Source organism: Thunnus albacares, chromosome 21 (assembly GCF_914725855.1).
Source record: "Thunnus albacares chromosome 21, fThuAlb1.1, whole genome shotgun sequence".
NCBI classification, from domain to species: Eukaryota; Metazoa; Chordata; class Actinopteri; order Scombriformes; family Scombridae; genus Thunnus; species Thunnus albacares.
The window spans coordinates 6,997,663-7,025,002 of NC_058126.1; the positions used below are offsets into that span (position 1 = coordinate 6,997,663).

At 38.6% G+C, this 27,340-nt stretch overlaps 1 protein-coding gene across 6 annotated transcripts in view; it reads right to left on the reverse strand.

The window, feature by feature from the left end:
- Positions 1-27,340, reverse strand: part of LOC122972910 (dipeptidyl aminopeptidase-like protein 6) — a 199,548-nt gene that overhangs the window by 113,953 nt on the left and 58,255 nt on the right. Inside the window, exons 1-2 of one of the 6 annotated variants that reach the window (XM_044340330.1) lie at positions 25,685-26,025; positions 25,278-25,453 (exon numbers count right to left, since the gene is read on the reverse strand). The exons of 4 other annotated variants lie outside the window; for them this stretch is intronic. In XM_044340330.1, the coding sequence (XP_044196265.1) occupies positions 25,278-25,448 (171 nt within the window). In that variant the 5' untranslated portion in view covers positions 25,449-25,453; positions 25,685-26,025. Of the gene's footprint in view, positions 1-25,277; positions 26,026-27,340 lie in introns of those variants that run through there. One more of the 6 variants, XM_044340329.1, reaches the window with a different exon arrangement.

Genomic DNA, 27,340 nt, shown 5'->3' on the forward strand with positions numbered 1-27,340 from the left:
CTTCTTTTGATGTCTACTGCAATCATCCTTAAATTGCCCACATGAGTAAGAGGTGAGGCTCTTCACATGTTCTATGAGCTTGGAGGGCACTTGATCCAGCTGGACTCCTGCATGTGCTGCACATCTGTGTTAACTTATGTGTACATGTGTGTCTATGTGTGTGCACTAATGCGTGGGTGTGTGCACTAGTACAATATTTGCCCACTCGGGGAATACTTGATCACAGTTAATGAAACCCCACACATTTATTCGAAGTAGTCTGATTTGCGTCGGCTTCCCACACATGAATAGATGTTTAAAACAATATCTTTTATGATCAAAGCTTGGGCTGCTAATATTGGTGGAGCCTAGATAACATGAATCTAATGCAACCTTGTTGATGTGTTAACACTGCTGATTTGATTTGAAGTTTGAATATTTCATTAGGGACTCTTCTAGCTGAGAGGCTACTCCTGATAACAATAAGACACATTTAATCAGTTTGCAATAATTATTAAATAAAGCTTCTAACAACAGTAAACACATTTATGCATACTTGCCTGTAATGCAAAAACAGTCTAGAAGTATAAAGATATACTTTTTGACTTATGCACTGTTACAAACAAAGCATTCTTTTTTTTTCTAGGAGTCATTTGAAACTCTGCCATTAAACAACTTAGTGTGAAAAATGTGTTCTTTACAGATTAGCAATAATTATTTTGGGATGTGCAATAAATGCAAAACAGGCAAAAGAAAAAAAAAAATCCACAACAAAAAAAGAGCCTGTAATTCATAATAAGCGGTGTGCTAAATGGGCTCAGTCGGGATTACAACCTGGAATCTGAGGCTTCACAAACCTGTTTACCAACCAAGCTAAACTGTTATAGCAACCAGGATTACAGCTCACATACTGTCATGAGCAGTAAGGTTGTTTTTTAAAAGGAAAAACATGTACTGCATATGAAAAGCATTTATTTAGTCAGGCATATTCATGGCTACAAATGCAACTGGTTTTGGCCTCATAGGGTCTTTATCAGGGCTGAAATAATAAAGACCAATTGTTTTATCTATAAAAGCACATTAAAGTGAGACCATGTAAACTTTTGTTGAACAGCCGCCATTTGAGTCAGCTGCTTTAAAGACACAGTCATCTGTGACATACTAAAGTACTAGAGTACTTTACTAGAGTACTTTACTAGTAAGTGCTAGTATTACAGATTGTGTGGATTTACTGCATGTGAAACTGATTGAGCAATATGGCTTCTGCATTTCTTAAAAAGGTTGTTTTGGAACTGAACACGGTACAAGAGAAAAAAGGGAAACCAATAAAAAGACATAAGACAAAACACAAGAACCAAAACTTACAAAACAAAAGCCAGCATGATTACAGCAAGCGAAAGGCGAGGTACAAATTGCAGCAGACAGTGTAGGTGTTGCTTACTTGTTGTACTGCATTTTAGTTTAGCTTAATCTGGCATTGTAGCTTAATTTATTCAATGTACAGTCTCTTGGCTGAAATGAGTACACCAAGTCCTTTTCAAAGTGAGTTAAATGGAAGAGAGACAACAGAATGTCTGAAACACAGCAAAAAGCTTTTAGAGTCACGATCAAATTACCTTGAAATACATTGAAGGCATTGCAATGTTGTTTGGAAAAGTCAAAAGTTTTTGTTTCTTTCTTGTTTCAACACTATCTCGGGTTCCCAGCACCGAAACAAAAGTACACTTTCAGAACATCGTTCCTCACACCAAACCCCCGAAGAAGCCCTGTCTATCTCCTTCTCTTTGACATACACGACATTACAGTATTTATCAGCAGTGTGTATAATTTAGGCTGTGTCCAACCACTGTTGCAGACCCATTCAAGGTCTTCACCAGTCAGTGCAGATAAACTGTGCAGGCTACATTCTGAGACTGCTATATGGCTGACAGCCCCTGAAATGGATTACTAATGGATCAGATGGAGCAAAAAAGACAAACTACCACAAGAGGGAGGTGGAGGAGGACGCTGGGGAGGCTGCTACCTGTCTGTTTGACGAGAGAGAGAAGGAGAGAGAGGCGAAATAAAGATAGGGGCTTAGTGAGAGAGAGGAAAGAGGGCACGGTGAGAGCCGGGGAGGGACAGAATGAGAGAGGAGAGCAACAGAGACGGGAAGAGGAGGAGAAAATGAATAGGAAGCCATGAGAAAGTGACACTTTTGTAAAACTCAAAGGCAATTTTGAGGAACGGTCCAGTGAATGCACGGGTTGGTAGCCCTCAGGGAGAAATATCTGCTGGGACAAAGCAGAGAGGAAGTGTGTATTTTCCTCCGCCCTGCCAGAGATGACAGACGGCAGCACATTGATGCTTCTGAAGTATTACCATCACTGTAAGCACAAAACTCCAGCGCTCGAAAAGAGCCATTAATGTCTTGTCTCTGCTTATTCATTTCTTGTCAGTTCAGAGGTGATGAGAGAACTGCTTCCTTAAGGCCATACAGCAATTCAAAACTTGTATGTGGAAAGCACTTGTAAGCAAGAGTGTGTGAATGTGTGTGTATTCGTACGTCTTTGTATACACACACATATGTGCCTCTGAGTCCCTGTGCGTTTCATGCTGAGTTGCTTTGTTGATTGTGCTGACACAAGCCAAACGCCCATCACATGGGAGTGTCAGCAGTGTAATGATCTGAACTCCTGCAGACCCAAGTTGCACAAAGCTCATTTACAAATCCTCATCCCCTGGTATCCCTGGTACCACACAGACAGGATGCTATAACCAGTTAATAACTGACTCATTTGTAGGCCTCAAATCCTCCACGGCAAAGGATTTAAATGAAATATCTCTCTACTAATTTGACCCTTTCAGTGTTTGCTCCTAGAAGCACGAGGGAACAGCATCCGTTCCCCTCTACTCATTTGCCAAGATCAATTTCTGTATATGCTTTGCATTAAAGCTGACCATTATCAAGAGCATACCATACCATTTTTATAGCCTAGTCAATCTCAACATTTCAGACAGTCAATTTAATATGCTATGAAAATTTAATTTTGTGGGCTTCTGGTTTGAACCAAGCAAAAATATGGCAGCATAGAACACGCTCTCTCCACAACTGTTTAAAAGAAGCACCAAAACTGATTAATAAGCTATATCTGTTACATGTTGAAAAAAAAAGAGGGAAACGATGACAAGGGGGGGGGGGAAAGCAAAAGAAAAAGTCCCATCAATCAGAATGAGAGGAAAACAACGGACCAAAACCCAGCTCACCAGACATCAACTCTAATGGCGAGGCAGATCCAGAACAAGCCAGGGTTAGCCTTGAGACAACTTTTGAGGGAACTCAGAAGCTTTAGAGAAACTGATCAACATCAACTGAACGACATAAAGTAAGAAACAGATAAATTCAACAAGAGACTTGATGAAGCTGAAACATGCATCAAAGGGGCATGTAACTAGGCATGTATTCAGACTATGGAGGAGGTGATCACAGAAATGCTCCTGGTGCAAGAGGAGTGTTAGCGCTAAGCTAACTGACCAGGAAGGGTGAGCCAGATGCAAGAATATCAGAGTTTACCGAGTACCAGAAGGCTCAGAAGATGGCGCTACCATGACAACATTTTGGAGAACCTCCTGAAATCGAATTTGGATTTTGATGCCTCTCATGAGCTGCGAATTGAGAGGGCTCACAGAGCGCTAACCAAGAGATCTATGGATGCGGCTAAAGCCTGATCTATCATAGCTCGGTTTGCAAGCTTTAGAGTCAAAGAGGGAATTGTGAGGCTATCCTGGGCTAAGAAGGGCTTTACCTGGCAAGGTAACAGAATAAATATTGAATATGATTTTTAATGGAGTTTTAATGGAACGCAAGAAGTACTCCGAGGCGAAGAGATTGTTAAAAGACAACGTTCATTTTAGAGCACTGTTTCTCATGAGGCTGAAAGTCAATTATCGAGATGGAATGAAAGTATACAACGCTGCAGAGGAAGTGAAAAAAGATATGGCAGCAAGAAAATACAGGCTTGCCGTGACTAATCCACCTGGATCACTGTGGTAGCAGATACAACAACTAACCTGGCATGCAGCGACCGGGAAAACTGGACGTGGAAAAACAGTTTATGGCTCCAAGCTACAGGGAGAGGCTCCAGCCTTTCAGACACTCACCATCCTCAGCCGAGATTTGAAACACGACGGGAGGTGGATTGAATATGAGACAAGAGGAGCAACATATAAGATGGGTCTGATGTACTTACTTCCTAGCATTTTCTTTTTCATACTGAAGAAATCTCACTGTTTTGGACACTGTTTCAAGGCTGTCTCTGCACCAGTGAGAGAGAACTACCCTTCAGAGTTCACTTGCCACTTAAGCTCTATCAAGGTCCGCTTTGGAAGGACCACTGTGGGATTCACTACTATGTTTTTGTTTGGAAGACTTTTCATTTCTTCTTTTGGTTTATTTATTTATGTTTTATGGTCTATACAAGTGACAAGGGTGATGTTGGGCAACTTTTGGGTCTTTGTTTGGAGTATGGATGGGAGCTATTACAGTTTATGCTTCAAGGGAACAGAATAAAGCAAATTAGAGTAACTTCCTTTAAGGTCAATGGAATCCCAAATCCTATTAAATGGGCTAAAATTCTGACCAGATTAAAGAGAGACAAATCAGACACAGTGTATTTACAGGAAACCCACCTCTCCAAAGTAGAACATAAACTGAGTAGGATGGGCTTCATGTTTATTTTTTCCTCAGCATATAACTCTGGCTGCAGAAGAGCAGCGCTTATATTCATTTCTGATAGGATAAACTATGAACATGCCTCAGAAATTAAAGACTGGTTTATTTTGATAAGAAGGCAAATAGAGGGGACCCTACTGACATTATTTAATGCTTATGCCCCACCTGGTTGCGATTTTAGTTTTTGCCAAAATATTTCCAACATTATGGCCTCTGAAACCAAAGGTATATTAATTTCTGGAGGTGATCTGAAGGTCCGTCTGAACCCTTAATTACATTCTTCTAAATTATGTATTCACCAGACACTATCAATTGTTAGAATAAATTACCTGATGCAAGATACAGGGATTATACTGTAGCTGTATGGAGGCACTTCTTCCCCACAAATCAGGACTATATTACTCTCATTCCCTTGCAGTTTACTCCAGAATTGACTATTTCTTTATTTTTTGGGAGAAACAGGCACAGGATAACTGATCGTGAAATAGGAACGATAGACATTTCAGATCATGTGCCACTGTCAGTCACTCTCTGTTTAGGTAACCAATCTACTCTTTGGAGACTCATGTCAAGTATATTAAACTATCCACAAATTAAATAAAAAAATTAAAAAAGAGATTAAGCTGTATATGGAACAAAATGATAACGGGGAGGTGAATGATGGTGAATCCATCTGTGCTATGGCATGCTGGTAAGGTAGTGCTGAGAGGGAAGATTATTCTCTTATTTTCTGAAGAAACAAAGAGGTTGTGTAATTTGCAGTCTCAACTAAAATGTCTAGAAAAAGAACAACAGAAAATGAACCAGGATGTTCTTTAAGATATCAAAAGAATTAGAAATGAGACTGCTAATTTACATACCCAATATGTAGAAAAGAAGATCATTCTTTTGAATTATAGACACTATGAAGTTGGTCATCACTCTATGCAGCTGTTGGCAAGGAAGACAGGAGACAGATTCCACTATCTATAAAATATGTGATCCAATAACTAAAACAAATCATTACAAGTTACAGGAAATTCAAAATTATATTTGAATCTTATTACAATCAACTTTATGCTAAACCACATGAGCAAGGAGACAGGGACATAGATTCTTTTTTTACATTCAATAAATCCTCCCTCAATCACTGCAGGTCAAAATTACATGCTTAAGTCAAAAATAACAATTGAGGAGCTTCATGAGGGCAGTGCTAGACAAATCTAGTGGCACGGATGGATTTAACTCAGAATGGTATCAAATATTTAAAGAACAACTTACACCGGGCTTGCTTTCAGCATGTAATTGGGTAAAATCCTGTCCTCTTGGAGAGAAGTTATAATATCAGTGATCGTAAAACAGGGCAAGGACAAACTTGAATGTGCCAATTACAGACAATTTCTGTCCTCAATGTGGACTATAAATGGTATGCATCTATAATAACAAGGAGAACAGAGTCTCTATTGCCAGATCTTATTTCACATGACCAAACCGGTTTCATTAGGGAAAGGCAGACTCAGGAAAATGTACAGAGGACCTTACATGTTATAAGACATAAAACATAAAATTAGTGCAGTTATTTTTGGGTTGGATGCCGAAAAGGCTTTTGATTCGGTGGTCTGGTCATATTTATACAAGGTTTTAGGGAAAATTTGGATTTCATGATGATGTAATTAATATAATCAATAATCTATACAATAAGCCATCTGCTAGAATTAAAATTAAAGGGAATTTAACAAAAAGTTTCACTCCTGAGGGTGGTTGCCCTCAGGGGTGTTCCTGTTCTCCACTCCTCTTCACATAAAATTGGCCTTTTTGCCTTTTTGCTGATGATGTCCTGGATTATTTGAACAACCCCTCTTCCTCTCTCCCAATTTAATGAATTCACTTCTAGTATTTAGACCTTTGTCAGGGTATAAAATAAATATACAGAAGACCCAGGTGCTAGCCTGTAAATCTGGCCCTCCAGGTAACAAAGTCTGATTATAACCTTGATTGGCAGGCAGAATCAATGAAATATCTTGGGGTGGATTTGCCTAAAAGTTTGGACAGATTCAGACCCATCAACTGATTCCCTGAACTCAAAAAGACTTATCTCAAAGTACCTGCAGCAGGCCAAAAAAAACCAAAGAGGAGCTGCAGCACACTCCAACTGCCAATAAATAAGGGGGGTCAAGCACTGCCATGCCTGAGGGACTATCGGGGCTGCCCAAATAAGAGAACTTATTTATTGGTGTCATCCCAAGTATATTTCACGATGGAAAGATATTGAGACTGCAGACAATACCCAAATTCAAGCTATGATACCAAATAAAGGGTTAAATGCACACCTAACAGATAAGGACATCCAAAATATGGAGATGATGTGGTGAAAATGCTAATTTAAAAACTGTGGGAAAATATCTGTGATGGTGTCTCTATGACATTGATGTTACCCTTAATACTTTACACAGTAGATTTAAAAATTGGGACAAAAGGAGGGGCTCTCAGCCTACTGTACAATTATGACTAATGGGGAACTTCAAGATTTTCAAACCCTAAAAGATAACTTCCAACTGGAACGAAGGATTTTTATTGATATTTACAAATGAGACATAATTTCTATCTAGTAATCAAAGGTGGATATGCATAAGAAACACAAAAGAATGGCATAATGAATGTATTTTACTCAGAATATGGATCACAAAGCCCAATAAAAAATATTTCTAGACTCTATAATGGATTTTTGAGCCAGAAAACAATCTCTATGGCACATGTGAAAGAAAAATTATATGTACTTTAACACTGTCAGAGGATGCATGGGGGTCTGTGATATGCTTTTTTTAATCACACCAGCTCAGGAAAAAAAAAAAAAAAAACATGTTTCAGATGTGGTTTAGTGAATCATTAATGATTTTGATAATGATTTTCTGGGACTGCAATGTAATTAATTCCTTTGGGCAGGATGTACAGTACATAAGGTTATAGAGGGTACTTGATATTAATATTCCATTTAGGTTTGATGTACTATATTTAAGTAAGACATACGTACTTGTTTAAAATAATTTTGGCTGCAATTAAGAAAAAATTAACAAGAAAATGGTTACAGCCTGACTTCTACTACTATACTACAAGACTATATTGAAATTATGAAGGATACTTATGCAAGAGAGAAGAAATGAATGAGAGAAATTGACCTTTAAAGCTGCAAGATTTCAGTCAAATTAGGTTAAATGGATACAATACTACTGTGCCATTAAACCTGGCTGTTTTGTTTTATATTTTTAGGGTGTAAACAAGGGTCTAAATAATTCCCCTACCACTATCATCTAAAGGAAATCAGAAAAATGATGTTTTTTTGTGCTGTAAACAACTTGTCATTATTCCAGTTCGTTCCCTCGCCTTACCAGTTTATTTATTATTTGGTCTGTTTCTTTTGTATTGTCTGCTTGTTTGTTTTTTCTTTGCTTTACTTTTTCTTTTTTAATATTACATTATAATATTTTTTTAATATATCATAAAATATATGAAAGCGTAATGATGAGAAAGGCCTATGGTGTAATAATGGAATGACTTTTGAAATACTTTAATAAAAAACTATTAAAAAAGAAAATTTAATTTGGTCCTCTGTATTGTCATGATTGTGTTATTGTTGTTGTGTGGTAATGCAGTTGCCGGAAGGGATCATTCTGCTAACTGTCCTTGGTGGTGCATTCAAGGACACTCCAACATACAATATTTGAGGGTTGGGCCGCTTACTAGCATTGTTATTGTAAACTATGTTGGTGGAAAATGAAATCCAGACCATGAACCAAAAGCAAACAAGGACATTGTGGAAAGTATACTGGGAGTTATTTTAAGCATTAAAAAGGTTACAGTTAATCGAAATCTCCCTTGAAGATACAGTAGAAAATATTGTAAGTCTAAGAACATTATCTATTAGGGTTTGGCCAGTGGTCAGGAGTTTATGTTAAGCAGTTAATTGGTGGGATGACAGGTCGAGTTATGCTTAATCAGAGCTAGCTCATACAACGTGTTGTCCAACCATGTCAGAAAGTAGAAGTGTTGGTGGTTGTTCCAAATGGCTACATTTGAAGGCAGAGTGAAAAGCAGGCCATTATAGAGGGGAGTTTGGGGGGGCATGATATGGGGATAATGGCACATTTTTAGACAGTCTCTCCTGGAGGGCATTCATATTGTTGCACTCTGTTATTCTGTTGTTGTTGATGTGAAAAATGGCAGAAATAGTTGTGCAAAGATGGGAAAAAAAGAGTTAGAAAGAAGTTCAAACCCTAGTTCCTTTCTAAGCCCTGCACACCTGGACAACCACGGCATGAAAGTGGGTGTGAATGTCTGATTGTCAGTTTCAGAAAGTAACAGAAATGGTTGGACACAGTCCCCCTAATCTGGTGTCAGAAATATGTGAGGGGAGGGGGTTTCTGAAGCTACTCGACCAACCACTTCTGAAAAAGCATACTGACAGCTTAAAAAAGTATTAAAATCATGTTACCATTTTTTTTTCTCTTCTAATGCAGGGGTTTGCCTCATCCTGTCTTGTTTTAAGTTCAGGTTTATTTGTCACTCAACCACACATGAATTCACATATATAGTTGAATGAAACGTTGTCTCTACAGGTTCCAGTAAGTCAAACATATATATAGTCAGACCCGTAGGGACCACTGTGTTTACACATGCTGCTATCTTGCTCTTCAAGCCATTGGCATCCAAGATACCAAAACTCATTTCCAGAAGAAATCTTGAAACATGTTGATACTAGAAACCAGTTAATATTACCTTTTTGTGGCACAGACAAACAAAGATATTTAGGATTCAATGGTATACAAACATGACAATGAGTTCTTTGCAGGAAAGAAAACCTTTCATACCATTATGTTGGACTAGAAAACTGAATGAACTTCCTGTGACAGGACATCCGACATAGATGTACATTTGTTATTGTGAGCCACTTTTGAAATATTGCAATCCTTTTATTGCTTTTCACATACGCCAGACAGTCTATGAACAGTCCATGAACTTACATCATAAGCTTTCTTCTGCCTTTCATTCTTTTCACAAACAGCATCCAGTAGAACCTCTTAGAAAATGAACTCATATCACAATACTGTCTACCACTCTATCAAATTATTCTCCATTTCTATTGTTCAAATAAAGTCGTTTTCTTGGCAGTTCCACTCTAAGCACATACATCTCTACAGCCACAGAAAACCAATATAGTTGGTTGAAAATAAAAACGAACATTTTTTCCATTCCCCTCAGTTCATATCTGAAAGTAATTCTTCACACACATCGAGGGAGGCGCATTTATCGTGAGGCCCAGTCGTGGCCCCACAATGTCCTGTAATGGCTGTATGGATTTGAAACAAATAAAAAGAGCTGAGGTCATTTGTTACGGACTGTGACTCACAACGCGTGTCCTTGCTCTCTACATGCCATGTGTGTCTGCACGCAGTTGAGTTGTGGACGATCTCTGCAGTAGGTGAGGGGTACAGTGAGGAGCAGATGTTGTCTAAATGTGAGAACTATCTGAGAGAAGCAGAGAGGCAGTCATGAAGTTGTTGTATTAAAAGCTGGTTCGAAGAGAGAGATGATGTTTATGGGACGGGAAGAAAAAAAAAATCAATTTTTGATTAGAGGCCATATACGATCTTGATCTATGACTGGTGCAAATGTGAAAATAATACAACATCATTGTTTAGCTGTAGAGGCAGGAACAGGCACTGCTGATAAAACTGAAATGACTTAATGAATCTTTAAAAGCAAACTTAAGAACAATCTTTTCAGTCTGCCTTTTAATTGAACTTTATTTCATCTTTTATTTATATGTTTTAGCCTCTTTTACTACTTGGTATATCCTTTTATTTTTTATTTAATTTATTTATTTTATTTTATTTTTTATGATTGTTCCCCTTTTCATAACCTACTTTTTATTTCTGGTTTTATTTCAACACATTTCCTATCTTTTAGTATTTTATTATTATTATATATTACTTTATCTCTATTTTATCTTTATATTTGTTAATACCCTTCTGTACATCCCTGGCTTGACTCACTTTGATACATCACTTTCTTTTAGTATTTTATTATCTTTTCTCACACTTCAATTTTATTTATTTATTCATTTTTTACATGGCTATTCTAAATTTTAATTTTTTATCCTACCTCTGGTGTTTCCTCATTACAAATTCATGAGAGCTATGATAGTACGTGGTTTTATTGAGTCCTTTATTTATTCTTTATTTATTTATAACATGTGCGTGGATGGGATGGGGTGGTAGTGGTGTTATTGATTGTTTTATTTTTATTGTGTTAAGCACTTTGTGTTGCAATAGAGTATTTGATTGATTGATTGATTGACTGACTAATATCACATTTATACCCATGGGAAATTTCAGCTTAAATCACATTATGTCAGACCAAATTCGATTACATTTTATTCAGTGTACATTATACTTAGCATGATGAATGTGTCTTTGTTAGCCAGACAGAAATCCAACTGCATCCACCCAATGCTTTGTCATAAAAATGTTTTCTCAAACCATCCCAGTTTGTAACTAAGCAGGGTGTTTGGAGAAATCAGATTTGAAACCAGCCTTAGGGAATCCACTATTTGTGTCCCATTTGTATATAAATGTTTGGCAATAAAAATTTAGCTATTTTACATGAGATAGTGAAGTGTATGTGGTGTCTCCATTCCAATGGACTGTCTAAATTTTGGACAGCGAACAAAGAGAAAGCATGCAAACTCCACCCAAACAGCTGAGAACTGAGTGTGCTTCCTTCTTGCTGTATGCCGTGCCAGATGGGATTAGGATTTGGTTGTATCATCTGTTAAATATATCTTGCCAACTACCAGAATGATTTTTACACAATCTGGAGGGATGATGCTGTCCAATCCACTCCCCAGACTAATTCTACAAAGTTCCATATCATTTTTTTTTTTTAAATATTAAATGCCAGTGGCTTTTCATTCATTAGTCCAACAATAAATGCATACAGCAACTACAGTATTGTTTAGGTACAGTTGGAGTTAGGCAACATATATTACAAGTATTTGGTTTAAGGTTAGGTAACTGAACTAAAAGTGTGGTTATGATATAGTTAAGATAAAGTAAATAGATTAAAGTAATGGTTAAAGTAGGGTTGGGGTTGGGCTAAGTTAAGGAAAAGATCCTGATCCTGATTCAAATAAAGCCAATATTAACTGCGGGTGTGAAAATCAGACTTAACGTGTCCATCTACCACTTAGACCTCCAGAGACTTACTGTTTACCTTGATACACATGACTAAAATTAAAAAAAAGTGTGCTGATTGGTCCAAAAGAGAAACTGTAATGCTAATTTTCAAACTAAACAAAATAAGACCTCCGGATGATGGTTGGGTGTCCACTAACTGGAAGAAACGTAGCTGCCCAGCCTCACCTCACCCAGCATAACAAGGTTTAAACATAGACATTCACGTCATTGCAACTCATTTCAGCCGAAAAGACAAAGATGTGTAAGCGCGGACAACACAGCCACGACCCGAGCAATGTGTCGGAGACAGGAGACAAGGTTGCTGATGTAATGTTACGCTTCGGTGGGCCGACGCCATTCAACAGGACACCAGGTCAAAATGGCGAGCAATGAGAAGGGGGAGAAAAAAAAGGAAATAGATCAGAAGAGGAAGGAAGGGGCGGCGGCGGTGGTGGTGGCCAGGGGCTCGGTTCTATTCAGAAGCTCTCAAAAGGTCATTGAAAAGGAAAAGAAAGCAATTCGAGTTTGTGAAGAACTCCAGAAAAAACTCTAAATCAGTGATGGATCAAAGGACAAATATTGAAAGGATCTGTTAGGTAACAAAATGGGGCCTGTTAACTATCACTGTATGTTAGTACAGCTTTATTTGTGTACCACTGTAACAAGAAAACATGGAGAGATGTTGTTTTTGTGTTATTATTTCTGAGCTCAAGTGGACACTTACCTCCAGGGTGTTGGTTTATTGGTTATTGTTGGTTGGAAAAATCAGAAACATTTGAAGCTCTGCTGGTCAATAGGACCAAGGGTAACAAACTAGGAGGAGCAGATGAGTCTAATTGTGATGTTTATGATGTGTAATTGCTAACATATAGATAGAAGAGAAGTGAAAGGTGGAGAGGAATGATTATGCTCTTAAAATAGCAATGCAAACTGGGGGAGGGTTACTGTATGTGGAGGCTGAAAGCAACATCTCTATTGGTGAACAAGTAGCTATAGAGGAAAAGATAATGAACAGATCGATTTAAAGCAAGAAAGGCAAAATACATGACTGAAATTGAATTAACTTCAGATCATGAGGGGGAAAAATATCAGCTGTATTTCCCCTCACACATGCACCACAAGCATGTGGCCTCATCAGTGACAATCAAAATCCTTCGCTGTCTGTATACGATCCTCAACATTTTGTTTCTTCAGACGCCCTGCATTAATAATGCACAATCGCACTCCTCTCCATCACAGATGAATACAGAACTGCCATGTTCGTCGACGCAGAGCAGCCTGACAATCAGAGACACGCTATTTCCTATTCCTAACCTACCTCTGAACTGAGAGGTAAACTGCAGCCCTTCTCCATTTCAACATCAAAGAACGTGTCAAAGCCAACCCTCTCCCCCCCCACCATGAGATTTTTGAAGGCGGGGTGGTTGAAAGCGTTTCAGCCAACGCCTGGCAGACTGGATCCACCTGAAAAAGCAAAGTTTGGAAGAGACAACAGAAAAGTGTTTTTTGTTCTCTGAAAAGTGCAGAAATAACAGCATCGAGACATGCTTTGTTCAGTTGTGGATTGTTGTGTGCTGTTGTGTAAACCTCTGTACCTGTCACCAGTCATTACCTGCAAGGAAACTCTGCCCTCTACAGTGTGTCTTGTGGAATTCTGATCAGTTTGCTTCAGTGCTCAACAGAATGCATTGACGACTATGAGCATTATTAATGATAAAAATCAATAACAATGCTATTACCATCCCACATATTTAAAGCCTGTACATCATATTCTGCAAATATTTTATCATCTCCATCTCCACAGATACCGTCTAGACTCGAGGAAGGACGGTACACTAGATCTGCAGCTGTTATGGAATCATGTTGCAGGAAGACGTCCTGAAAGATAAGTGGTCTGATGAAAACTGTGTAAGTGAATCTAAAATGCATTGCAAAGGTTTTTTACTGTGATCACTGTCCACCTACTTGCTTCATCTTCCTCAAATGCCAATAAGTTTTCTACATTTTGCAGAATAAGTTTAAACAACTCCCACAAAAGCTTTTGTTATTAGCTGTTAGTTGTACAGAACGTGTGGGTAGAGGGCGCAACATGAGAGCAATGATGGCACGGCAAAAGCAATTAGTTTAATAGGTGAAACTGCAGAGTACATTAGCAAATTTTGCAACTATTAATATTTGTTTCAGAAGCTGTAGTGTAGATACAGTATCTGGAAATATTCATTTCTGTGAGGCATCTCAATAGGTTGTGCAACCAGGACACAACACACTGTATCAAATCTGCAATATAGCAGCAAGCTAAAGCTTCTGCTACTGACAGGTATTTAGGTGAGTAGCTATTTTAATAGTGATACGCCTCCTTACATGTAAGTTACCTCTCCATCCATCCATTTTCTTTACCGTTTATCCTCTAGAGGGTCATGTAGGTGCTGGAACCAATTTCAGCTGACATTGGGTGGGAGGCGGGGATACACCCTGGGCAGGTCACCCGTCAATCACAGGGTTGACATACAGTATACAGACAACCATTCACACTCACATTCATTGGTAACTTACATGTAAGGAGGTGTATCTATTACAACAGCTACTCACCTAAATACCAGTCAGCCGTAGAAGCTTTAGCTTGCTGCAATATAGCAAATTACAGTCACCAGTTAACCTCACATGCATGTTTTTGGTCTATCAGAGGAAGCCAGAGAGAACTTGCAAGCTCCCCACAGGAAGGCCCCAGCTGGCTGGTGGGTTCAAACTCTCTTGCTGTGAGGCGACTTAACCACTGCACCACCGTGCCACCCGGATTAACATATACACGGTAAAATTACAAGGGGACAAGTGACATTGTTGGGATAATATAATTTCACTATTAAAGTTCAGGCTTCAAATACACAAAGTACATTGTCTACCGCTGGTATGTTTTCATGTTTTTGATGTTATTTTCAGTCAATATGTGTTAAATAGAGTGTTGTTTTTAGACACATACAGCGGATATGGCTCTGGAACAGGTGTTTAAATCAATCTCACGGTGTTAAAATAACTCTCAGGTTGACACTATTAGATATTTGATGTACATTTTAGCCTGTTGAAACTAGAAAGAGAAATCATCTCTGCTACTTCAATGATCGATTTCTGGGTGTCTGTTTCTGCTAAAAGTTGGGGAGATATAAGCTTCTCTCAAGGCGCTGATAAACAAATGCTGGTATTTTACAGATGATACTCTCGCTGCAAGTAGGACTTTGACTTGACAAAATTAATAACTGTAGCTACTGAACTAAACAACTATTTCTGACTAAACTATTTCCCAAAAAACTACACAAACAGTGAAAGATTCAACAGACACTATAATGTTGAAGGACACACTCAAATCCTGTACATAAATACATCCCATGATTGAATGCAGAGTAAAAAAGACTACTAAGCACCTATAGATAACTACTGCAGTATAGTTACATTATTAGGAGGGGGTGACCCCAGTGTGAAACCCTGCTGGTGTTATTATACTGCTTCTTCCAATTGACTGAGGCACCATGAGGCAGAGAATCAGGTGACGTAGTTCCCTTCATCCAGTTGCAAAGATCAGGCCTCTGCTGTGATCCTCCAGTCTGAGCAGGCTGGGTCACATCCTCCCTTTATTGTCCTTTAGATACACTGTTCATCCTTTATTATATAATATACTATTCAATTATCTCCCTCTGGTTTTGATCAAGCGTCTTTCTCCGGTGGCCCCTGTGCCTTCAAGGCAAAATGCTTTATTTCGTCTACCGCTGTCCCTTCCTACCTTTGTCCCACTGTCTCTGTACTTTCCTTTCATCATCCCTCATCCCTGTATCATTGATTTAACCTCACTTTGTATGACTGGCCTTCAGTCCCTGCACACCCTGCCTCCTTTCAGTACAATGTGTTTCAGCCTTCTCACTTGCACCTTAAAAACGATACGCCAAACTCTGAGACAGGAACAGGACAGCCTCTAGTGGTGCACCGGGGAAACTTCAAGTGATGCTTTTTTTTTTGTCCTCAAACCTACTGGGATGCATAATGCTCAACTGTAACAGAGATAATGACAGATGCAAACAAACCCATTAGAAAATGTTACATTTCATATGCAAGTGAGCCATTAAGATTCAATCCAAAGGGTGTTTTCAACATTTAGAGGGCTGTAAGAAGTCTATTTTGGTTTCTCAGTATGCTTTGAAAAATCACCTTTGATTCCCTGCAATACGCTCTCACTTTGTGTCAAATCACATGAAACAGATTTCTATATCAATATAAGTTCTCAAAGAAAAACACATCAATACACATCTAAAGACCAAACCACACCTGCAGAGGTAAACACGCCTGCAGAATTAAATTTTGGCCCAATTTTGCAAACTCATAAAGAGGCTGACTTGACTCCCCATAGGAGGATTTTTAGCAAATACCACAATAAGCCATACCAAGACACATCTGATAACTGTAATCTATACATTGAGATGAGTTTGATCAGCGATTCACAGAGTTGCATGTAAATCACATGCTTGTTGTTTACCAGTAGGAATGTTTCAGAGTTATTTGCCTCTCTGCTGTTTCCTCCCTAATCTTAGAAATACTGCGTCCGGTCATAAATAATGACTAAATCAGCACTCTGGTTTTCTGACCCATAAAACGCAGCGCGCAGCTCTTAAAGCCTGTGCTTGTGTGTTTTTGTGTGCATTAGTGTACAGCTATGTGCATGTGTCAGAGAGATGGATAGGAAGAGGAGGAAGAGCTTTGCTTAAAACCCAGTGGAGGAGCATTTTTGGTGACTGCCTCCCCGTCCTCCTCCTCCTCTGTAGCCTACCTCTCCCTACGGTGAAAATGCCCTGTGAAGAGGCCGGATATGAATTCATTTTACGCTGAGATGAAGTTATTAATGCCCACCATCTGTTATCGTCAGTGAGCTGCCAGACAAGCAGCGGCAACACAAAGAGGAATACAACACCAGTTGGAGAGTTGCAGACGTCAACAGTCAGACACATGATGCCACCTTGGTATTGATGAATAGCCTTTTTCCGGAGTTATCTATAGCCTATCTTCTATTTACTGAGCATTTGTTTCCCCATTTCTGCAAAACACGAGTTGCAAGAGACATGACAAAAGTCTAACAGAGATACGGAAGACAGGAGAAATGTTTCTCTGATTCAGCAATTTCTTATGTTTGATAGCCTTTGGAAAGGACAAAATTGATTCTGAACTGCCATTATTTAGTAAATCCCTTCAGTGAGCGGCACAGGATTATCTCATGTTGCTAACCCTCCCTCTGTGCATGTTTAATCGCTGCTGGACAGATTTAAAGAGAAAGCAGAGAGAATATGAGGGATATTTTGGCAAATTCTCTACATTTCATTACTTTTCATCTGTCCGCGTAATGTTCTCCAAATGCTGCTGCAATCATCACAAAACTATTTTTGTACTCTGCTATACATTATAGATATTTCCAGACACATGCCTGTAAATGTGCATACATATATATATATAGAACAACTTTGACACGAAACACATTAAAATCAACTCCAAACTATGTTCCATCTAATCACGTGACCTCCGTCTGCCAGCTGCGATTGGTCCCAGCATGAGTATGCCAGCTTAGCGATGTACAGTTTCACCCCTCCTTAATGTGTACCTGATTTGGTTAGTAAGAGCTTCCTGATGATAAATAAACCATACCGCTGTTTTACGCCCCGCTGGCTGCATAATTAATCACTGGGGAAAATGGTGCACATATGAGCCTGTCATGTTTGATCAACATGAAGTGTTTGAGGATTTGTTGATGTAGGGGAAATTAGCTGGATGAGGAAACAGAGCTGGGGGTCAAAAGGGCTTGTCACTGAAGATTTACAGTATGACAGTAACCAGGTGAAGGATGAATTCTGTTATTGTTGTTAAACGAGAGGAAACAGTTCAATTTGCTGTTTTCTGATTGGACAAGTCTCTATTGCCGGTGATTCCCTTGGCTCTCATCCAGTCTTCTTTCTTTCTTTGTAAGGAGATACTGCAAGATACTGACTCACATCATCAAACAGGGCTCCAGATGCCACCCTGAATCAAGTGTGTAGAGTGATAACTCTATCCTTCAAGTGCCTATATTGATCACTCACTTACTATTCACTAATCGACACAAAAAAAAAGCAAAACTTGGCAAACATGGTTTCTGTAATCACAGCAGAATTAGACAAGTAGCAGTTCATTATTACAAACTAATTAAGACAAGTTTACTGGGAATAGAAGACAGTCAGTGGTTACCATAGTATGCATGCATTCACCTGGCTGTTAACCTCATATAAATTAAGCTGCTTACATGAAGTATTAACTTAATCTAGTTAACACATTGAAGAGCACCGCCGTCTGCCTCTTGTGTCACAACTACAGGCAGAAAAGTCCACGCATAGAAGGTGTTCAAATCTATGACAATGTTTGCTCTCTCTGGTACTACAAATACATGACCTCCCTGTGTTTCCAAATGTACTCACAATGTTGTGGAAACTGCAAGGTTTCCTGGTGTTTATAGAAGAGGTGGGCCACTTTGTCTATAACAAAGACAACCTCTGCTAATATCTCTGTATTAAATATTTATACACTTTTATGAAATATAATATTTACTTTCTATGTGTCAGAATCTGGGCTGCTCCTGGGAGATACTCTGATCAGGGTCTCTCAAAACCAGAGTAAGATGGTGATCAGGGCATGAGCAAGTTAGCTTGTTTGCATGATAACTTCAAATTGTGTAACTTAAAATCAAAGGTGACATTATTAAGTGGATGATACAACACTAAGTACTCATCTCAATATTGATATATTAGTGATTTGTGCTGTTGTCAGTTGTATACAGTACCATGACAGTTGTGTGCATCCCTGGACAGTATGTTTACTCACACAACTACTCTGTAATATTGTTATGTTGCAATGCTCTCATAGCCAATGGTGCACTGGAGCCAATGCAAACTAAAATGATTAGATCTGACAGTAAACAGTGAGAGAGGATATGTTGCAGAGGGCTTAAGGTTAATGTAAAACAACTGAAACAGAATGAAAAAATAAATAGAGCATCTTACATGTTAAACTAAACGAAACCAAACAAACTAACAGACAATGAATATATACAGGCGAGTAGATTCAATTAATGCTACTCAGTATAATAGGGTTTGTGATTATCAACTACATTTAAAAGACATAAGTATGCGAGTATATTAGTGTTGGCAACCGAAACAGAACAAAATAAGTTAAACATACATTAACTCCAGTACTAGTACTACACACATACTAGTGTGTGTGTGGTGATAAAAAAGGACCATAATCTCTGAATGAAAGTAATGGCCTCAGGGGGGGGGTTGCATTGTGTTAATGACAGTGCCAATAAAACAGAGCCATCACTGTGCTAGCTTTTTAGAATAATAAAGACACACATACAAATTAAAAACAGGGCAGTATAATGAATGAAACAATGAATTTTATCTGCTGAGTGAGGGGGAAAAAAAAAAAGATTCCCATGACTTATTCAGAGCCCTATTATACCCCAAAATAACCTCTATATCTGCTGACGCAGTGAAAAAGGATATAAAAGCATAATATTCGACTATATATTGTATTTTTACTGTTTTATTTTCATCGCTCTTCATCATTATCATTTGTGTTATCATAAAACCCAAATCTGATATTGGCCAGCTTATTAAAAGGGCATTTCAGGGCTCCATTGTCTCATAATCCATACACAGAAAAAATATCTTTTTGTCTGTGTGTGCATCTGTGTGTGTGTGTTTGACAGAGAGATAAAGCAAAAAAGGAGAAAGGGAGTGTGTATTAATGTGTGGCTGTGGATTTATCTTTTTTTCCCCCCTCATCCTTCTTAATGCAAAGTGGAGGCGTAAAGCCATTAGACAGCAGAATAAGTGAGATGAGTTGGGAAAGTGTAAAGAGGAGAACTATGGGAATACGTGACTCAAACCACACACACACACACACACACACAAAAACACTTTCACCTCTCTGTCTGAATCTTAGTATTTCTAGCCAGATATCTCCTGAGTCTCATTACAATTGTGCTGATCATACTAGACAGAGACAGAAGAAAAAGAGATGTTTACTCTTGTAATAGCGTCTGCAGAGAAAAACAAAATTACACCACAGGGACAAACCTTTGATAGTGGAAGTAAAGAGCCATTTCTGCTTTTTCACCATCTTCTCACTGGTGTAAATGCCATTGGAGAGGATATCAAACTAATGAGGCTGAAATGTGAGACTGCACGGACTTTACGCTTTAAAATTAAGCTGCCGGGGAAAGCAAAGGCTCAAGTAGGAACCAAAAGGCTTTACATAATATCACTATCTAGATAGATTTGGACTGGACCAAAGGAGGGTGAAAAGCTACACAATATCGGATGCTAAACTCCTCAAATTTCTACTGAACTGTGAAAGTCAACAGATAAGATGTCAGTGGAACTAACTCCAACAATCATAATTGAACACCCAGAGAAGATGCAGATAACATAGACTTTCAGAGTGAAAGCTTTGACAAAAAAACATGTTTGATTAGATTGTAATGAGTTGTTTCACCAGCCGGGGAATCATCATCAGAGAGGATTTCAGACTAAGATCACTATCAAATGTATTGACAGAGAAGGATTTAGCCCGCAATGGAGAATAAGTCAAGCTCATGCCAAACAAAAGCGATAATGGGTTGTTTTAAATGCATTGTCTGTTTGAGGGAGACTAATTCCTCTGTCTGGATTCCTCATTCTCAGAACAAACACTGAGCAGTAACCTATCATATGACTGAGAGTTTAAACTAATCTAATATCATAATATTGTAGTTCAGTGCCTCTGATGGTGTTAATTCATTGCTGCAGCATCACTTCGGCTGCCTTTATCACAATAGAAGCATGACAGAGTTTGATTTCTGTAATTAATCCATACTTATATGTGTTATATATTGACCATATATATATTTCAATCCATCTCCCCTTTAATCTTTTACTCCCATGTATTCTTATCAAGACTAATGGAAGGGCTGGAGCCTGTAGCATGCAACAGGAAACAGGTGTCCTAGAGGGTATAAGCTAACATTATGTATGTATATATGTATATCTATGCACAGTGGCTAAGTAACTAATTACATTTATTCAAGTACTTAAGTGCAGCCCTGAGGTCCTTGTACTTCACTTTATGCTTCTACTCTTATAGATTTCAGAGGGAAATATTGTACTTTTTACACTTCCTTTATCTAACAGGTATAGTTACAAGTTACTTTTTAGATAAAAATCATGTAATACTTTTATAAAATACAACATATTGTCAAAGATTCAACCAGTAGTCCTAACCTTTTTTATTAGTGATCCCTTACAAAATAGCAGTGTCTAACTGGGGCCCCTTGTCATATTTCAGATGTCTGAGTTGTTAGTGGTTTCCCCTAACAGTGATATCACCTCTCGACTTCTGAAATGGTTTCATTTAAATCACTGTTTGAGGCTCAAAGATGTAGCATTATCCAATGTTACAAAAAAGGAAAAAAAAAAACAGTCAAAAATGAATACAAACTTGTGTAGCAGAAGTTTCTTCTTTCTAAGCCCAGTACCCTGTCTCATGACCCCCAAGATGTATCTTCTGACCCTTTGGAAAGGGCCCAAAAACTGGATTAAACTAACCAACTGTGTATAAAAGATTTAAGATCCACCTCAAGCAACTACAACAGCAAAAATATGCTTATGCATTGATGCATCTGTACTTACAATCTAATAGTCATATAAATATAAATAAATGTCAAATAAATAAGTTAAGTATATTTTAAGTTTATTACTATATTAACAATACTGTATATCAGTAAGACAGGGGACATTTCTGTGCTGAACTACTTCAACTTTTGATACTTTAAGTACATGTTGCTAATAGAACTTTCAGTTAAGTAAGACTTTGAATACATTACTTGTACCTATAATAGAGTATTTTTACATTGATGTGTTTGTACTGTTGCTTAAGTAATGGATGTGAATACTTCCTCCACCACTGGCTCAGTATGGGAATAGCCGATTTTGGCATGAAGAACTTGGCTTCGGGCTATCCGAGTAGTTCTGCAACTAAAAAGGTCACTCATTCGATCCCTGGCACAGTGAAGGTGTCCATCAATAAGAACGTATCCTTTAGCCGGACAGTAAACCCCCAGCTGCTCCCCACACTCTATCTGCTCCTGGATTCAACCTTAAACTAAATGTAAAAGTTGGAAATATGATCGGAGGGAAACTAACACAGCAGAGAGTGAAAGGCAGCAGGGAGATGGGGGGTTGGGGTGGGGGAGTGTTAGAAACAAAAGGAGGTGTTGTGACCATGGAGGTAACAATTAAGGGGTTTAACTGACACTTCCAGAGAGACTTACAGTGAGTACAAAAGGTGTAATGAACTTCACAAGCAAGCATCAATCAGTGACACAGTATGATAACAGAAAACATGTTCCAGTGAAATGCGGCTTTTGTTCCAAAATTAGATAAAACAATGCCATTCTTAGGGAATATAGTTTTGGCATAAAATTGTCATGTGAGACAGAGAAGTGCTGTGTAAGGAGGGAGTAGCAGCTGAGGAAAAAAGGGTGGATAAAGTTTTGAAGTGGCAGAGCACGCCTGTGTGGTGGCCCTGTGGGGAGGCTGTGTCATGGATGAGCTCTTCATCCCAGTGGGCTCCAGTTCTCATCCACACAGCATGATGTAAATGTCACCTCCACCAGACACACTCATTAAGGCCACACAGCTGGATAGACTCCAAAGCTTGGATTGACATTAAAAACAGAGCCCTTGCCAGTACTAGTACAGGATAGGATAAGGGTGCTATATAAATACAGTATATTATTATATTATTATTATATAATCTGCTCCTCAGTCCCTCTCTGCAGGCACACTCTCTCATCCCCAGCCCTCTGCATTGCTCTATGTCTCTGTTTCCAGTCCCTGCTCATTTTCCAAGGCCATGTTCTTTCCTCTCACTCCCCATACCTGCCATCCTTAAGCACCAGATGCCCTCGAACTTTCCCTCCTTTCCCCATCTACACACCTGTTCCCACTTCTCATCAGCCCTTCAGATACCTGGCACACTCCTCACCTGCAACTCTTTCCCCCATCAGACACACTACTTATAACGGTACATTTCCTTTGTTCTCTGCCAGTCCGTCGTTGTTGCTTCCACGGACATTTGCGTTCTAGTCAACCTTGTCTGTTCCTGTTCCTGATGAGACCTGTAAGGCTGAGTCTGAGTATTAAAACCCCTCATTAAACTTATCTGCCTCTTGAGTCTGCACTTGGATCCTTCACCTGTCTGCCCTGCACATATATAAGTGTGTATACTGTATATTAAACAGATAGAGTATGTAACAAACACCAGTGGAACAATGGAGCAGAGCTTTCATTCTGCAAACATAATCACTGCACAAAAACTCTTTGTATCTGATAAAGCTCTTCCTGTATGCAGTATCTCCCGTCACGCACTCAGGTTGATGAATAGGGACCATACATCACTGTTGGTATTGATTTCAGATCATGTTGGAGTTCACTGCACCAACAAACACAAAGACAGGACCAACGGTCAATAAATCAACTTCATGTTATATTCATGCAAACCTCAACCACTGTTTTACCTCCTGCACCTTACTGTACTGCACCAGCTACTTCAGACACAAAGATATTTGGAAAGAAGGCACTTTAAACATGAAAGCATTCTGAATTCTGAGGTTCTGAGGTGCTCTCTGACTTTTTTGTCAAATGTTCAGTTTATTTAGACTTTTACGAATTAATGGTCAAATTTACAAAAAGAGAAGGTTGTATATCCTTCTATTTCAGGTTCTACCAACCTGGCATGGAAGCCAGTTGCACCAATCAATGCAATAGCTACCATGCAGCTAGTTTGCTAATGATAATCTCACAGCTCATACTACTGCAAGTGTTAATAGTTATTATAATAGTTATTAGTAATAACTAAAAGTTACTGTGGCTACCTCAAAGATGAAAGCAATAAAGCCAAAACATCACAGGAATCTGAGAACTTACTGCACTCCTAACTGGGTTCATTTCTGTTTATAATCAGTATACTGCAGGAGACACAATGACCATATACTCAGACACTAACAGTGATGACACAAGCTGATCAAGGAAAAAGAGAAGCTTATTTGGGAGCAGAAAAGACACCAGGAGAGTGCTGACAACAGCAGACAGAGGTACAGTAGCATCTATCCACCTGATCTATGAAATCGTAATAAAAGAACTTTCCTGTAGCCTATATCAGTTTTGCTATCTAGAATGTGAAAGCTTTGAAACACAATTTCTCAAAAACCACTCAGTTTGAAGATAGAAACTTATTATTTCAAGGTCAAGTATGGATAGTAATTACAGCAGTTGATGATAAATAAGACATCCAATGATGCAAATGCATTCTCAATAAAAACAACATATATAGTATTTTATAGTATTTTATATGGCTGAGGTAAACAGACAAATAAACACAGCCCCGTACTGAAAGCTACTTTCCTGAGTTAGTGTTTCAGCACCATGGACAGAGACAACAGCGGGTAACGCCAGTCAGTCTGTGTTTCAGCACCACGGACAGCGCCGTGAGTCATCTCGTTCCACCTGAGCATTTGGCAACGTTTCAGGCTCAGGCAGATGCTTCCAACAGCCAAACAAGGACTGTAACACCGCCACTATAAAGAGCCAAGGTGACCCCGTTGAAATGTACTAAAATCCCTCCAAAAATAGATCATCTGGGGTAAACAAACGCAGAGTCTGAGTCATATTCACTTGTGCTGTACAGTTTACGTTGCAATTTGGTAACACAACATCGAGGGTAAACATGCAAGATGGGGATTTCTACTGATAGCGAACACGTATTGAGCATGTTTGGTGGGAAAAAACCCCCACAAAGGATGAATATGATTAATAGATCCTCGTGAGAATTTTGTATGACAGCATTAATTCCACTGACGAATCTAATTTCAAGGCAGACTCGGATTAAAACAGCAAAATGCTTAACTAGCAGACGATTATAAAGTAACAGCAGTATGTAGTTAAAATGCTGACGTGACCTAACATTTGTTAGATTTATTAAGTGACCAGACAGCGCCACTGAGCGTATATTCCTTTAGAGATAGACGTAACCGACGCGTCATTCATTGACAGACAAGCCAGCCAATTGAGACAATGACGCACAAGTTTGACAACTTTACCTTTAAAAGGGGGAGTTGTAATTAACTGCAAAGGGCATTAAGTACAGTCATTCTTTTATTGGCTCTGCGATTAATATATCTTGTCATTTCAAAGTCAGTGACTGTGTATTAAAGCACATTGGTTCAGCGTTAACTAATCGGACAAGCAAATGTGATGACAGGGTAAGTTTCTTACATCCTCGTCCTCGGAGTGCCGACGGTACTGATGCTGAAGCCGGGGTCGCTGGTTCTCCACCGCCCTCTCCCCCTCGACACCTTGCCCGAGGAGATGGCTCGCCTCTGGAGGGTTAGGGAAGGATTTGTTTGTGTTGATCTTGCCGGTGAATCTCTGATACAGTGACGCCATTTCGACTATTTGTCCAAAAAAAAAAAAAAAAGTAAATAAATAAATAACTTGGCGAGTCTATTCTGTTCTCAATCAATAAATGCAAAAAAACACCCAAACTGGCTTCAAGTTAGAGGAGGTAAATGAGTAATGGCTGAAGTAATTCGATTAGACGATGCTCTAGTTCAGTTCAAAAAAAAAAAAAAAAAAAAAAAAAAAAATCACTCCAAGCTGTGGTCAGGATTCACAGCACGTACTTTCAGGCTCACTGATTCGGGTCTCAACGATGCTGCAGCGACGCAGTTTCCACACTTTCCCAACTTGATGTAAAAACAAGTCAAAAGAGACTGAATAGAGCGATCATAATCCGGACCCGAAAGACGGAGACACCAGCCTCAGCGATATCCCGTGTCTCTCTTTCCCTCCCTCGTGGTAGGAAAGAAAGTGACCGCTGACAAACGTTCACAGACTAATAGGTCTTTGCCTTACAAGTGAGCTCAGAGACCTGCTGTTGTACCAAACAGCCACAAACGACACAACGCAACATTAACAGATTAGATATCAGAGGCTTGCGGTCGAAACTTATCGTGACTTTGCAGATGTAATGGGCTCAAGTCTTTCTATTAGTTACCTATCTTTTTTTTCCCCCTCGTTTGAGTCTATGGAGGTGTCATGCAGAGAACAAGAGTGCCTCCATGTGGAGAAAAACCACAGAGAAAAGTTGACAAGCATGGCACATTTTCAGGGGGACAGATTTTTATAGATCCTATTATAAGAAGATTAATTTGTCTGGCATCCCACACTAAGACTTTCCATAATTTATTCTTTCTTTTCAGGTTTTATGTGACAGGTGACAAGTCATTTGTGTTTTAATTAAATGAAATTGGTTGTTTTCTTCCAGTAATTCCACCCATACCGTACTTTAGTGTTTAAATTCAACCACAAAAATGTTTAGCACATACAGTTATAGTGTTGCAGCATGTATGAGACTTTTTTTTTTTACCATCTTTAAAAAAATATAACTAAACTGAAGCCAAACACATCATGTTTTGGAAATGAGTAATGCAAAACTAAAGTTAAATCAGAGTTACTTTAAATAATAAATGTATCATTGGTAAAAGTACATTTACAGTTATGTATTCAAGCACAGATTCAAGGCACCTTATAGTAGTGTAATGTATTATATTTGAGTATAAAAAAACATGTTAAGCTTATAAAATACAATTAATTGATATAGATTGAATTAAAACAGTACATGTGCAGTAAAATATATATTGATTCATCTGATTAAAATCAAATTATGTAATATATAATAATAAAAATAATAATATATCACCCACATGGGCAATTTTTCTGCATAATGAGTACTGATTACACTACTGTACTTTTACCTAAGTGGTAAAGATTTTGAATGAATGATTTTTACTTATAATTAAGTATTTTTACATAGCAGTACTTTAGTTAAGGATCTGAATCCGTCCTCTTTCACTAAACACTGTATGTCCGTGAGCAACAAAATAAAACACAAAAAGACAATCAAACTGATGACTGACCTAGGAACTCATATTACGTCACTCGGCTTTATTTGTAATCCAGCAAAGGGAAAAGTAATTTTCCACACAACAGATCCCAAATCTATAATCTGATCTTGTGTAACCTCACAAGATACAGAGCACCTCCCTCTGTGTACCTAACGAGCTGAGCATGCTGGGATTTTAGCCTCACAGAGGTAAAAAAAAAAACACAGAATAACTCATCCACTCATCACAGCCCACATAACAGACAAGTTTCCAGGAACAGGTGCAACTACTCTGAGGATAAGCTTAAAGCCTCATGAAATGCAAACATCCTCCTCCTATATATTCACAGCCTACCAACAGCTCAACAGAAAACAACTCACATCTGTTCAGATT